Consider the following 15,854-nt stretch of genomic DNA (forward strand, 5'->3'; position numbering starts at 1 on the left):
AGCTGCCATGGTCTTGTCCATTGGTATTCCAATGTACTCCGTGTGGTATAGACCAGGTGTGTATGCGGGTGTAGTCACATGGTTTGGTCAGTTCTGTGGATAGGACAATTACCTGGCCCAAATCCTGATCTGTTTCAATCAGATCTTGTCCACTTGCTTTTCAATACGAGACAAGCAGAGTGAGTGCTCCCAGTGCACTTGCAGATCAGAGCAGGCACGTGCGCCGGTGCCCTTCAAGGGGGGGGGGGGGGTTCGGGGAGCCTCCCCGGGAAAAATTTCCAAAAATGAAGCAAAATCCTGCATTTTGAGCGAAAAAAAGGGGGGGGGGTTCCGGGCACCCAGGAACCCATACGGGGCACGCGCCTGCAGAGTGCTTCTCTCTTGTGATGCTCGTGTATGGTACATGGTGTATACATAAGAGTGTGTGTGTGGGGGGGGGGGGGGGGGCATAGTGCATAGTACATAGTGCATAGTTAGTCCTGTTCATGCGTGTGTACCCATTTGTATCTGTTGCGCTACGTGTACTTGTAGCTTCTGTCACAGAGCGCTGACTTCCTAACAATGTTATGCTAGACAGTAGAGCTACAGAGACAGACAGGAGGGTAGTGAAGAATGCAGTGTACTAGGTTTTAACATAATTTCATAATATCTTCAAGCCATGGAGTGTTAGACCATGGCTTAGTGTTTTTGACTGGTTGATTAGATATGAAAAATCATCATGAAATAGCAGAACTGCATACCGTAATGACAAAACACAGTTTCCCTCTGAGCCTTTTTAATCCATGACCAGTGATTGGTATAAACTGGATTTTAATGCATGATCAGTGATTGGGATAAACTGGATTTTAATGCATGATCAGTGATTGTTAGAAACTGGAATCAGAAACTGATACCGTCAAGACCCTCACCCTTACCAGCAAGCTACTTACCATCAAGCTACTTCCTGTCCAGACACTTACTGCTTAGTAGGACAGTGACAATCAAGACACTGACACCATGCACCATAGTCATAGAAGAGTTGGTCTTCTATGGTGCTTAGAGTCTTGATTGTAACTGTCCTAGTTAATGGTAACTGTCTGGACAGGAAGTACCTTGATGGTAAGGAACTTATTATATAAAGGGTGAGGGTCTTGATGGCATCAGTTTAATAAAGCTGTGTGGACCCTGGCTAGCGCCAGACGTTACTGAAGGAACGTCATCTGCATAGCTACGGGAATTAAAGCTGTGTGGACCCTGGCATCTTAGCTCGCTTGACCAGTATCGTGTCTACACTACACAACTCTTGAATGCTCGATGCACTGCACTATCGGCCTGCATGCATTCCCCCGATACACTTCGCATACATACTCATTCTCTTGATGGTATGGTACTCTTGATGGTGCGGGACAGGTACGGGATAGCGCCAGACGGAGATCCGTCTGCCACAAACAAACAAATAAATAAACACCAAATTAAAGCTGTGTGGACCCTGGCTAGCGCCAGACAGTAATGTCTTCTGCATAGCTACGGGAATAAAATAATAGTAACAACGCAGCAGCCCTACGGCAGCCTACCGAGAGTGTTCAAAAAGACAGATGCCGAGCAGCGTAATGCCCAATGCTGTATGTGAATAGGTACGTTCGGGCCCGGTTTACATCTGGCGTTGGATAATACTTGGTCCGCCAAGTTAAAATTGGCGCTTATCTTCTAACTTGGTTTTTTGGTGTTCTGCCTGTGCCACACGGCATGGAACCACCGATTCACCATCCGAACATAACCATTGACCATTGCATCCGACGACATGGCAGCACAAACCAACACAGAAGTTGCGATCGGTTTGTTTGAGTCTTTTTGACGGAGCTGCCGCCGACGAACACTTCCGTAAGCGCAAGAAAACACTGCAACCTCCGCTCGAGTCCGTAAAATAGGTCAGGATGTTCGCATTTCAGAGCGATGGAGAATACAGTTTCTGTCTACTTCCAGCTGTCTGATGGCAAGGATTGTTTACCCCGGGGAGGTATAGAAAGCTGAAAAAGCGCTTCGCGAGCTTGAATTTCAGTGCTTGCACAGTACAGCGCCTAGTGAAGGGCTATCACAGTCAAATCGCTGACGAAGAAACTGCAGCTCATGTCGATATCTCCAGTAAGTGAGACCAATCTGGCGGACACACTTTGAAGCTCACAGAGGACAGGGCAAAGGAGCTAATCAAAGAAAACACCAAGTCCTGAGAGAAACACTCGTGCAAAGGACTTTCAGGAAACTAGCCGAAAAGCCTGGTGCACGGCGTCGTAGGTGCAGCAGTACGCACAGGTGCTACATCAAGCGGAAGCTATCACTGCGCTGCATGTAGATCTTCAAGCACCAGCGGCTCGCGTGGGTACGGGTGCTGATCAGCAAGTACGACAAGCGCAAGAGGCGATTTGAAAAAAAGGACACTGATATGGCGTTGCCTTTTTGTCTCAAACAAAGACGCATTATTGCGACGAACGGGGATAACACTTACAGTCAACATGCGGGCAGTCTCACTCAGCTTCTCATCGGCAAGGTGACAGGCATGCACTGCCTTTGAGTGTGATTTGAGACGAGGAGAAGTGGAACAAGCTATGAAACGACCCGTGCAGCAGGCTGTCCGGATCGTACGTTTTGAGCTCTTCCTCCAGCGACGATAGTGTCGAGGAGGATGTGTAACTTGCTTGAATTTTTGACTGAGTTGCTTACTTACATGTAAATAATCATGTATATAGTGCTTTGTGATCGTGGCTTGCTTCAAATATTCGTATTTCTTTCCTGAGACAAGTGTGAAGATAAGCGCCAATTTTAACTGGGCGGACCAAGTATAATTTCCATTGCTATCAGGTTCGGCCTCATTTCCTCTGTGCTGCGCTGATGAGTCCACAAAGAACGAAACAGTTCTGTGCGCTGATTGAGTACTGTCAGGAATGACTTTTGATGTGCAGGCTTGCGTTTACACACTGCTCTCCTTGGTCATGGCGCAACTGTACCGCTCACAGAATAGTAAATCGATCCAAATTATGGCATAGGGAAATGCAGAGGTAGAGGTCTCCGGTCACACCCGTGATGGTCTCTGTTGCTCCAGTACGCTCATGTAGGCCGACCAGTGTGTGCTTGTCACAATCCAGTGACATGCGAATCACGTCACCAGCCTTCCATGGCTGGCCAAGTGCGATGCCTTTCCAGGGACCTCCACCGTCAGGGTGATTGCTGTACCATCCGAATTGTAATTCTTTAGTGGCGCCCTTCTGGTTATTCAGCTTTGGCTTTGCGGCACTGCAGATGAAGACCTTATGGTGAATCTTACCACGAGTAATGCTGTCAAGACGGACAGCTATTTCATGATAACCTTCTCGCCACTGTTTCAACCCATAGACCGACTTCCAACCCATACCTGCAGTATGTGTTACCGTTCTGCCATTGTTGGAGAGAAGAAGATCAACATCACACCGTGAAGGATCGAATCGCAGCTGCTTATCCGTGACGGTCACAATTGCTGGGCTGCCCTTCATGTGTTGCCCGTCCACCGTAGCGCACACGCGCACCTCTCCTTTCCTGTCACCCGTCTTGTATGTAGCCAACATTCCACTGCTTCTGCTGCTGCTGCTGCCGGCACTAAGCTGTTTACTTGCCGTGGCACTACTGGTTACCTTGGTGACGGGGCAGGCTGTAGTGACATTGTCGGCGACACTCGAGACGTTCACCTGCACCGTCGCCAAGTGTTTGTCGGTGACGTGCAGGTCTTCAGCACGTGCGTTACGTGTCTCTATTGCTATTGTGAGATCGGTATCGTTTTCCATGCTGACTGGGACAGCCACCGTTGTGTGCTCGGCAGAGACCATTCCACTATCGAAGACGCAACCAGATTGAGCTATGGCTTTGCTCACATCTTCTCTGTTGCTTGTTGAGAATGCCAGTGTGCCAGGCACGAATGCTTGCATCTGGTCTTGAGCTGCACTTGCTGCATCAGCCACTGCTTGCTCCAGCCACTTGTACATCTTGAGAAAGTTGACTGGATCACTGCAACTTTCCGTCAGATGTTTCAATTTGTCACCGGTGGATGCAGCGGCGACGAGTTGCTCTTTCTTCTGTTGCAGTGGCCCGACGTGGGCATATTGCAAGCGATCCAGCCTGTCGAGCAGGTCCTGCTGACGTTGATCCAGTCTTGTCCTCAGCTCAAAGAAGTAATCGTCGATTTGAGTGGACACGGCTTCTGTCTCGTCACGAAGACCATTCAACGATTTACCCACCTTGGCAGTGAGCTCCTCCAGAGAACTGTCAGGCTGGCTGGAGAATGTGCTTGTTAGTTTGGCTTTGAACGATGCTTGAAAAGCACTAGAAACATCAGTAATGCTCTGTACCTGGTGCTGGGTATGCTTGCCCACACTCAGGCACTGCTCGCATAGAAGCTGTTCACACGTCATGCAGTACGAACAGAGCATGCATGGCGGATGAAAGGAGCACTTGTGCTGGCTTGTAGCGGCCGCATCAGCTTGTAGTGGTCTGCTGGCGGCGTCTCCGGTAACCTCAGTGAGCAGGTGGACTTTGTGCTTATAGGTTCTGCGAGAGGTAGGGTGCCCTTCTGCGTGAGTCGCACAGAAATAATCACCACAGTCAGTGCATACTGCCACAGCCACGGTATCCTCAGCACATTCATCACACAACCTCCTTTGCAGGTCGCTAGCATCGTCTGCTGCACCACTGTATGCCTCACTGTCGGGTAGATACTGGAGCAGGGGAACACCTCTGGGAGGAGGGGGTGTTGTTACAGAACACAGCGGACAACAAACACAGCCCTGGTCAGTGCTGTGCTTTGGCAGACATTCCACACACAGCGAGTGCAGGCAGCTTATCAACTTTCCCCGTCTACTTGCTGAGCCGCATGCTGCACAATCCTGCCGTGGCATTGTACCTATTCACAGCCACACTGCTGTGCGGCAGCAGCAGCAGCAGCAGGGCACAGAGAACTTCTTCAATGACTACCGTGGAATCAAACACACACAAGGTACAACAAAGAGGGGGTGCCAGTAACAGCAAGGCCAACACACCAGGTTACAGAGCCGTGCGAAAGAGAAAAAGAATGCCCGGTGCACGGCCTGGGTTGGAGACGTGCGGCTGGAGGCCAGCTAGAATCCTGGAGTTACTTAGTCTGATACAATCAACTGGGACACTCTCTCATACAGCACTGGTATAGTCCTAGTGTAGACACAGCACTGGTATTTCTAGTGTAGAGTCTGCTACTACTTGACAGGTGTGTGGTGTGTGCGTGTGACAGGAGCAATGTCAATCAGCTTGTCAAGCACTGCACCACCTGGAGAGTTTGACTTGCTTTCACTTCAGTGCTGCATGGTGTGTATGACTGGGACTGTGAGCACCAGTATCTTCTGCACATGTATCCATGAAACTTACCTGCTGGTTTGGTATGGCCATCATTATCCTGTGCACTCACTCTAATGTGCACATACATGTTCAAGCACATGTCAGCATGCACACACATCAGCATGCACACACATGTAAGCATGCACACACATCAGCATGCACACACATCAGCATGCACACACATCAGCATGCACACACATCAGCATGCACACACATCAGCATGCACACACATCAGCATGCACACACATCAGCATGCACACACATCAGCATGCACACACATCAGCATGCACACACATGTCAGCATGCACACACATCAGCATGCACACACATCAGCATGCACACACATCAGCATGCACACACATGTCAGCATGCACACACATGAAGGCAGGCACACATGAAGGCAGGCACACATGAAGGCAGGCACACACATCAGCATGCACACACATCAGCATGCACACACATCAGCATGCACACACATCAGCATGCACACACATCAGCATGCACACACATCAGCATGCACACACATGTCAGCATGCACACACATGAAGGCAGGCACACATGTAAGCAGGCACACACATCAGCATGCACACACATCAGCATGCACACATGTCAGCATACACACATGAAGGCAGGCACACATGTAGCCAGACACATGTGTATAGAAGTGGAAGTGAGAGTTTGGACAATACACTTGTCCAGGTAAGAAGGCAACAATGGCTGTTCATTCTGGCGAAGTAGAAATGGAATATACCAACCAACTAAGTACATACGTATGAAGTGAACACAGGTACCTAGACACACATGGACAGGCACATGCATGCAGGTACACACGTATGCAGGCATGCACGCATACATAGATTCACGCAGGCGAAACACGTGTACAAGACTGTGCATGCAAACGTATGCACACACAAGGGTATGCATGCACTGCCCTCGCATACTTCGGTACACGCATGCACACACAAGGGTATGCATGCACTACCCTCGCATACTTCGGTACACGCATGCACACACAAGGGTATGCATGCACTACCCTCGCATACTTCGGTACAAGCATGCACACTCGCATGCATACACATAGCTGTTACAGGCAAACCCGCTCACGCACGCACACGTGTACTTGTTGTTCTTGTTGCTCACTGCCAAAACTGGTCACATGGGTCTCCCTGGAAGAGGGGAGAGGCTCTCAAAAAGAATCTTGGAAAGATGACTCAATTGGCTATTGAACTGCCCAACGGCCGACACCCCCTGAAATCCCCAAAACTCTGGGTGGACTTGGAATTGATCCCACTTATGGGCTCACTACACCTCAGTAAGTGGGTGAGGACAAGGTGCAGAAAAGGGATTGACGGCATCAGTGTATCCGTCCAGGGATCCAACTGCAGTTACCCCTGCCCCCAGTGAAGGTAATACTTGCTACTAGTGTGGGTTGCTAAATCAGAGTGGATCTGATATGCTTCACTAGCACCATTTATTACACAGAAAGTATATGAACCCTGGAACTAACAAATGTGGCAGGTATAGCATTACACCTTCAAGCAGCCGAGCCCGTTGGCAACAGACCCAACACAATCAGGAATAAGTGTACCAACCAACCGAACTAGCTGGAACGCACACACACACACACGCACGCACTTCTGTTTTCTTTTTCAATTTAATCCTCCCTACCCAATATCCCTTTGGTGCGTCCATGGAGCTATGAAGCCGAGACCTCTGGTCGGCGGAGCTTAATGGGCCCCACCACCACACTCCATCATTCACCTCAGTGTCTGGAGATATGTGGATTTTGTAGAAAAAAAACAAAAAAAAAACACATACACACACGCACGCACTCAAACAACACTCGAAAGGCAACAAAGGGTGTAATCTGCCCGCCTGTTTGCGTGTATGTGTGTGTTTGTGTTGGTGTGTTTGCGTGTGCGCGTTTGTGCGCGCACGTGCGTGCATGTGTGTGTGTGTGTATATGTGTATGTGTACATGTGTGTGTGTGTGTGTCCGCTGATGTGTGTGTGTATGTGTATGTACGTGTGTGCATATGTGGGTGTGTGTGTGCACATGTGCACACGCGTGTATGTGTGTGTGTGTGTGTGTGTTCACATGCACTCTTCTATTCTCAAGGACGAGTCATTCAATGTGTCGCAGGTCAAACCTCAGCGCGTAGCTGTAAACCTTCGTTCAGGTAAGACACCCAGACACCTAGACACCCAGACATTGCTTGAGACGATGAGCTCAAAGTACATGAAGCTATGACCTTTTGTGAACAGCCAGATCAATGAGTACAATCTATTTCTTAAGTTCGGGTAAAAAAGCATGAATCTCCCCGAAACACTGTGTATTGAGCAGGGAGTGGTGCTTTCTTGCAGGTTTGCCGAGTGGACGGTTCAATGGACTTCTCGTGTGCTCCGGATGGAAGTCGTGAGTCAGTCAAGTGAGAATTCAAGTCGGCAGGAAAACCGCGAGCTCACATGTAGGGAACAACACACTCTTCGCCATGAATCTCTTTATTTGAAACTGTGGTTCATCCGGGGCCCCATGTGCCAGTTTAGGCTGGATATAAGCACACCGTGTCCGTACAGGTTCACACGTGCAGTGAGGTGTGCACGTGGCGTTTCAGGGTGGCTTGTTGGATGTATTTTAGACCCAACCACATGCCCCACCTCTGTGATGTGTGTATTCTGATGGCCCATAGATGTCATGTGATACTGTAGAACGGGTAATTTTTGCGACTATTTATTTTAGCATTTTCCCATTGTCAACCAGTTAGCGACGTTTTATTTTAGCGATTTGCAGCGATTTTACTCACGGATCACCAGTGCACTACTAATGTCTCAACGGATTAGCGACTTGAAACTTTAGCGAAAATGAGTCCATCGCTAAATTCGCTAGGGTTTTAACTTTTCACGTCGCTAAAATTACCCGTTCTACAGAACTTGTATTAGATAAACCTTGTATTGTAGAAACGTCATGTGATTGTAACCTTGGCAACGGCCACTAGACGACTTTCCCCGGCAAGGGAAACAATCAGCTGCTCATGCCCGACTGGTGACGCTTTCGGAATATCGATGAGTTAGCGAGGCTTGTGTATACTTGCAAAGAGAAAAAAATAAGTCCATTTGGATTACCTGTACTCTGCTGATGCGTAAACAAAACCCGTATCAAGACGTACTGTTCAGTCTGTGCCTCAACAGTCTGGCCTAGCATGACAACACATCACCGGCGGACACAGTTTCGGATTGATCCGGCCATACCACAACCGCTCATACAGTTTGTGTATGATATGACGGGTACACGTGACTCCTAAGCAGTTAAACTTTCGGCCGCCCCTGCAACGAAGACCTAGTCTCGATCGCCATAATATAGCCTGTCCAGTGGTTGGTATTGGAGCGGGTGAAATTCTGCATCTGTGCATAGGGACTGACTGCTCTTTTACTACCCTCTGGACACATGGTTTTCAGAATTTTGACTTACTGCACTCGTATATTCTACTGGTCGTGTTGTTGAACCCACATTTGAATGGCCAGTACTCCGGATCCCAACTAAGTTTTCCTGCTCCTAAAAACATTTCACGCTTTGCTTGAGGCTCCGTTACACTGAGTTTCCAGCATCTGTAGGAATCTCTCCTGACCCTGCAGAGATATTGGGCACAGATGCAGCTCCTAAAGCTCCCAAAGTGGGCTGTTCAGTCCTATCAGATCCCTGCTGCACCTCTGTTTTGCTAACAGTTGCCAACAATTGTTTGTTGTCTGTGTGTAATTGCTCAGGATCCAGCTTAACGCTTACGGTGGAACTATTGCCTAATCGCAACTATGAACTGGATGTGTATTACTTGATGGATCACTCGTTTTCCATGAGTGATGACCTGGCCAACATGAAGAGGTTTGCAACTAGCATAGGTAAGATGTATTGGCTGCACTAGAGGAATATATTATGGGTAGGAATTCACTTTCTCTACCTCTGCACTTTACAGGGTTCAAGCCAAATGGGGGTGGGGTAGCGGGGTGAAGCCCCGCCCCCGCCCGCCCTACTCTGATAGCACTGATTTTCGATTTTTGTTTTTTCCGCTCCACACAACGAATATGTCACGAACATCAGTCGTGATCATTTATGTGCCCCCTTTTTTGGCACCAAGCGATTCCCTTTTGTATGCACCCAGCCATGTCTGGCTGTCCTGCAACTAGCAGTGTGCTCTACTTGCTCTCTGTTGTATGCATGTACCCGTTTCTGGCTGCCGTGCATGTCGCGGTGTGCTCCCCTTTCTGCGCATGTATCCATTTCTGGCTGCCATGCATATCGCGGTGTGCTCTCTTTCTGCGCATGTATCCGTTTCTGGCTGCCGTGCATGTCGCGGTGTGCTCCCCTTTCTGCGCATGTATCCGTTTCTGGCTGCTACCGCTCGCGTTGCGCTTCCCTTGCTCTCCTATGTGTACACATGTCCATTTCTGGCTGTACCCGCATCCCTATTTCTGCCTTCGCGCTGACCCCTGAGGAATCGCTTGAGCCTAGTATGGATCCAGTGATCCGAATGTAGCGCCGTTGTCAGCAAGAACTTGCCGACTTTATATTTTGTTGCTCTACAAGCAGCTTTTCGCTAGTCTTCTTCATGTCTCTTCTTAGAGTAGAGACCAGTTTTTTCCTGCTCTAATCAGTAGCTCAGAGCTACATCAATATTATTATTATTATTATTATTATAGGCTTTTCCGCGTTGGCATCGCCAAGCAAGCTTGGCTAGCATCAATAGCAATAATAAAACCTTATAAAAGACAAAAAAAACTCTTGTCGATGTGATGACAACGACGACAGAATATGCAGCTACGAATCGATCGTTCGAGGTGCTCGCTGCGCCTGTACATTGCATTTTGTGTGACAAGGTGGAACATGGAAAATGGGTGAACTGTTTATTTCTCCTGCCCGCTCTCCACCCCCTTATTTTCCTGGCTAGAACCTTGCATATGTACATACGCATGCACACAAACACACATACATACACACAGACACATAGCACACAGACACACAGAACACACACAGACACACACACAGACACTACTACTACTATTATGTCCAACTGCTACAAAATGGCCACGTCGCTCCCAGAAGCGGGAGACAACAGCGAGAAAGGAAAAGAAACAAGGAGAGTGATTGAAAATGAAAGGTGAAAGGGGACCGCTCTACATACAGTGTTTCTGTCTCCGGTGGCAGGTGAGGTCCTGCGGGCGGGGGAATCGTTCGCTACATAGGCTGCATTGGTTGGGCAGATACGTCCTCTGGTCCAACACAGACACACGAGCGCACACAGAGGTGCTTACTCGCACTTGCTCACTGTCAGAAACTGGTCACGTGGTTCTCCCCTTGGGAGAGAGGAGAGAGTGAGTCTGAAGATGTATTGGAACCATGACTCATAGTCATTGAACCTCCAACCTCCAACCCAATCCTCAATTCCAACCTACAGCAGTACTGTAAAATTAATATACAAAATTTCGGCGCTGCAAAATTTCGGCACTTCACGATTTTTGACATTTCGGCGGCGATATATTTTCGGCGTGGGGTAGAGGGCATGGTATAGTGCGACAGATGCTGTGAAAATTTCATCGGCGCTTGAATTTAAGCGTTTTGGGTCGGTGCCGAATATAGCCGAAATTAAATAGCTGCCGAAAATTTGTATATTTACAGTACCTGCTCCAGAGCCGGGTCAGCGACCAGGTTGGGGGGGGGGGGGTACTTGGACCCGCTTGGAAAACGAACATCAGGTCACTTGTGACCCGCGTTGGGACTCAATCAGGAAGTCCTAAGACTCGCTGATGTACGATAGCTGCACTTGAATGTACTCGGTTGCAAGAGTAATCCGGTTGCAAGAGTTGTGCCAGGTACAATCATGTGTACACGATTGGTTTGAAATCCTAGAGCAGACACCGCTACACACGGACTTGATTGAGTCCATTCTGTGTTATTAGACGTTGATGCCTGTTTTGATCCCACTTTTAGTAATGTATACACCAGCAACAACTACAGTCAACTTCGCTTATAACGACACTCGGCGGGGCATCAACAAGGTGTCGTTCTTCGCAAAGTGTCGTTATACCCGAAGTCTCATTTTATGTATTACAGTGGGATGGGACTTTGCTCTGGGCATGGAAATTCAGTCGCTATTCGCGAATTGTTGTTATATCCGCAGTCGTTATTAGCGAAGTTGACTGTATATTGTCTTACATTATTATGGGCTCTTCACATTCGCGTTGACAGTTCACATGCTTCAGTGCAGGCATGCAGCTACGATGTATATAGGTTTTACAGTCCTTGCTGGTCACTGGAATAGGGTGGAGGTGGTGTAGAGGCGGTGTAGAGGCGGTGTAGAGGCGGTGATGTCGGGTTTAGCATTTGATCAGGCCAGTGGTGTATGTCATTGCCGGCTTTGTCCGCGCGTTTGTGTGTGTGTTGGGTTTGGATCAGGAAAATCTAAAATTATGACCATCCCGAACCCTGACCACCACCATACCATCTCTTGTTGTTTCTGCATGAGGAAGGAGACACGAGCCGGAAAATTCTACCGGAGAAGAAAATCTAAAATTCATCTTATGGGGTTTATGTTCTCACGGTGGTTATGTCATCTTATGGGGTTTATGTACTCAGGGTGGTGATGTCATCTTATGGGGTTTACAACTTTACATGCATGTTCTCAGGGTGGTGATGTCATCTAATGGGGTAAACATGTGTGTTCTCATGGTGGTGATGTCATCTTATGAGGTATATATTCTCAGGGTGGTGATGTCATCTTATGAGGTTTATGTTCTCATCAGAGTGGCGTGATCTGTTCCTGTTCTGTGTTTCAGCCCGCAGCCTGCAGAACCTGACATCGCAATACCAGTTAGGATATGGCACATACGTTGACAAGATTATCGCACCTATCGTGACCACGGGACGCGATGCCTTCACGTAAGAACATATGTCAATTTGTTTTACAGCCGCTGTCAAAACAATAATATCCTGACAAATCACTACCACCGGTTGGCCAGGCCACACACATGGCCCGGAGCTCTTCGGTTTCAAGATACTTCTCATCGAAGCCTGCACGTCACGCAATCTGTTTGGATTTCTCCGCATTTCGAACGTTGGAAAATTGTTCGACTCTACTGTTTCTTGACATTCGACATTCCGGAACGTTTGATTGCTCCGCCGAATCTCGTTCCCAGTAGTCGAAAAATGTTCCGAAATTCAAACTGCATAACCTCTCTAGTATCACTAAACATGGGGTTGGGGGAGGAGCATCATTACAGGACCACATTTTAGGAGAGCGCTTCTGTAGTCAGTGGGGGGCATTTCCGTATTAAGCCACTCAGGGGCGGCACCACGTTGAATGTGAAAATTCATTTCAAATGAATTCAAAAATGACACTTCAACGAGAGTTCTAGACCGCACGACCAGGGCAGCAAAGCTTGTGCAATGCAGTGCCGGGACTTGCCATCAACTTTGCGTGCTCCTATGGTCTATTCAGCCGAAAATGTCACCAGAACCTTTTGGTGTCAAGCCCGTCTCGTGAAAAATATGACTGTGTTCGTGAAAACAACTGTGTATTCTTTTTCTGCACCTTGCCGCCTCCCGCTTACTGATGTGTGGTGAGCCTGTATGTGGGATCATTTCCAAGTCCACCCAGAGTTTGGGGATTTCAGGGGTTGTCAGCCGTTGGGCGGTTCAATACTCAATTGTGGCATCTCTCGACGATTCCCTTTGAATCTTGTTCCCTTCTCCGGGAGAGCCACTTGATCAGTTAATGGTATGAGCAGATACAAGTACAAACATGTGTTTGTGCTTGTCTGTGTGTGTGTGTGTGTGTGTGTGTGTGTGTGTGTGTGTTCATGTTTTTGTTTAGGCCTCTGATACCGTGCGCAGGGTGCAAGTATCCATACTTGTTCCAGAACTCACTGCCGCTAACGAATAATGCAACATTGTTCCAAGTATGTATGCCAATCGATACCCAAAATTGAATTGGTCTGGACCCAACAGACTCTCTTTGCCTAACCCAGTTTCTCTGTCTGTCCCTCCGCCTGCCCGTCCGCACGTTCGTCCGTCTGTCCGAGTCTGTCTGTTTGTTTCTGTCTGTCTGTCAGCCTGTCTGCCTGCCTGCCTGCCTGCCTGCCTGCATATCTGCCTGCCTATCTGTCTGTCTGTCTCTGTCCGTCCGTCCGTCTGTCTGTCTCTCATGCTGGCCTACCCGCACACATGCACCCGTGCTTACATGCCACATACTAAAGCGAGCTATAGATGTAGGACTCAAGCTACATTGTACCTTTCAGTAAATTGTCATTTGCAAACATTGCAGATGGTGGCTATTTAACCTATTTTAGTGCAGTGCTGGCAACTGAAATCCGACCCCTTAGCGATGCGTTCACATTCTAGCGGTCTCTATTTCGTAGCTTTACTATCCCGTGTTGGGTCTTTGCGATGTGAGCGCACAGCTCAGGGGTCGGATTTCAGTTGCCAGCACTGTATGATTTGGTTGCAACTGCCTATGAAAGCTACTAAAGCTTGCTTTGTCACCAGACCAGGAGCAGCTCATTCTTCACTATTTTTTCACTGTTTCTTGACTGTTTTTTTCCGTTTTGTCTCTGTTCCTTCACGTGCCCATCACTGTCCATTTCATTGTGTTGTTGTCGAGCAGGAGACAGTGTCGGCAGATCACATAGCAGGTAATGCAGACATCCCAGAAGGAACCCTGGATGCTATCGTGCAAGTTGCAGTGTGCAAGGTATTTATATGTGTTGGCGGGTGTGCGTGCATGCGCGTGCTGGTGCGTGTGTGTATCTGTGTGTGATTGTGTGTGTGTGTGTGTGTGTGTGTGTGTGATTGTGTGTGTGTGTGTGTGTGTGTGTGCCAGTTAGTTCGGTTGGTAGGTACACTTTTGCCAGATAGTGTTGGGTCTGTTGCCAACAGGCTCGGCTGCTTGAAGGTGTAATGTTGTACCTGCCACCTTTGTTGGTTTCAAGGTTCACATACTTTCTATTTGAAGTATACATACCTGTTTTACCATGGACTGCTTCTGGCTAGATTAACTCTTGTGTAAGCAATGGTGCTAGTGAAGCTCATTTCAGATCCACTCTGATTTAGCCACCCACACTAGTAGCTAGTATTACCTTCACTGGGGGCAGAGGTAACTGCAGTTGGATCCCGAGACGGATACCCCGATGTCGTCAATCCATTTTTCTGCACCTTGTCCTCACCCACTTACTGAGCATGAGGTGTAGTGAGCCCATAAGTAGGGATATCAGCGAACGCACTGCGCAGCCCATCTGCGCAGGTCAGCCTGGCCCATCTACGCGCGGCCAACAAGAAAACTCATGAACACTTTCATTTTTTTGCAAAATAAATCGTGTGAAGAAGATGCACAGAATGGCTGAAAACTAGGCTGAGGAATAGTAGCATCCAGAGACTCTCAAACAAATTCATGGTCCATCGCTTCTGACAATGGCAGGGAAGACATCAGGGAGCTGATTGCAGCAACTCTCTACCAAGCGCGATGCTGGTTACTCCCCAGGGCTGGGCGCTTCCATCGCGCAAGAAATGGCCGCGAGCGAGAAATGCAAGTCCGATTTTGGAACGATCCAACCAGGGAAATCTCTTGAAATTTGGCCTGAACACCTCTCATACTGGTGTTTCACGATGTGCAAACTTTCAGAGAAATCGACCGGGGAGAACGTGGTGAGTACGTGGGTCCTTCGTCTCGCGTATGATTTGAATGGTCGCGGGGACAGAAGAACAGTACAGTCAAATCTGCCGTTAGCGACCTCTGCTGTAGGCGACCATCTACCGTTAGCGACCGATTTTCCGTGCACCGACGTTTTCACATGCAAACTGATCTGTCCAGAGCGACCATCTGCTGTGCGCGACCAGCGACCGCGATTTCATGCACGGTGGCTGCATTCAAATCTGCTGTAAGCGACCGCGACCCAGGTTCAGTAAGGTGCGAAACTGTACTTGCCAGTACAAAGTGTGAAAATGCGCTGTCTTGCAAGTGCGATCGACTGGCCCCTGGCCTGTACTGAGGCTGTGCTGCAGCTCTCAAGTCCAGGCAGTGTCGATCTACTGCCGTGTCGCATACGCGTGCTATACGGGTATGGTCGTCGTTGAATATCCAATAAAATGATATTAAAAATCACATTATTCTCGTCGATTTGAGTACATGGATGCATATACCTGGTATGCCGGATTTACCATACATCTGCCGTAAGAGACCATCTGCCGTAAGCGACCGCTTTTTCTTGCACCAAGGGGCGGTCGCTTACGACAGATTTGACTGTAATTTTACGACTCCCAGCGGTGCAAACAGACCGCGGCCATGTTTTCTCTGTCGGCCGCGATCACGTTCAAAAAATCGATGACGCAATGCATGCGCAGAGGCCTGCGCAGTGCGTTCGCTGACATCCCTACCATAAGTAGGATCATTTCCAATTCCACCCATAGTTTGGGGATTTCAGGGGGTGTCGACCGTTCGGCGG

General features: G+C 48.5%; 2 protein-coding genes across 2 annotated transcripts in view; one reads left to right on the plus strand and one right to left on the minus strand.

The window, feature by feature from the left end:
• Window positions 1-15,854, plus strand: part of LOC135819403 (integrin beta-1-like) — a 53,236-nt gene that overhangs the window by 11,453 nt on the left and 25,929 nt on the right. Inside the window, exons 5-9 of the mRNA XM_065332604.1 lie at window positions 7,489-7,549; window positions 9,132-9,263; window positions 12,195-12,297; window positions 13,232-13,316; window positions 14,021-14,107. Coding sequence (XP_065188676.1) covers window positions 7,489-7,549; window positions 9,132-9,263; window positions 12,195-12,297; window positions 13,232-13,316; window positions 14,021-14,107 — 468 coding nt within the window. The remainder of the gene's footprint in view (window positions 1-7,488; window positions 7,550-9,131; window positions 9,264-12,194; window positions 12,298-13,231; window positions 13,317-14,020; window positions 14,108-15,854) is intronic.
• Window positions 1,312-5,042, minus strand: LOC135819404 (tripartite motif-containing protein 2-like). The gene has a single exon (XM_065332605.1). The coding sequence runs from the start codon at window positions 4,896-4,898 to the stop codon at window positions 2,985-2,987; it is 1,914 nt and encodes a 637-aa protein (XP_065188677.1). The 5' UTR covers window positions 4,899-5,042; the 3' UTR covers window positions 1,312-2,984.

This window comes from Sycon ciliatum, chromosome 6, assembly GCF_964019385.1.
Source record: "Sycon ciliatum chromosome 6, ocSycCili1.1, whole genome shotgun sequence".
In the NCBI taxonomy this organism is placed as follows: domain Eukaryota; kingdom Metazoa; phylum Porifera; class Calcarea; order Leucosolenida; family Sycettidae; genus Sycon; species Sycon ciliatum.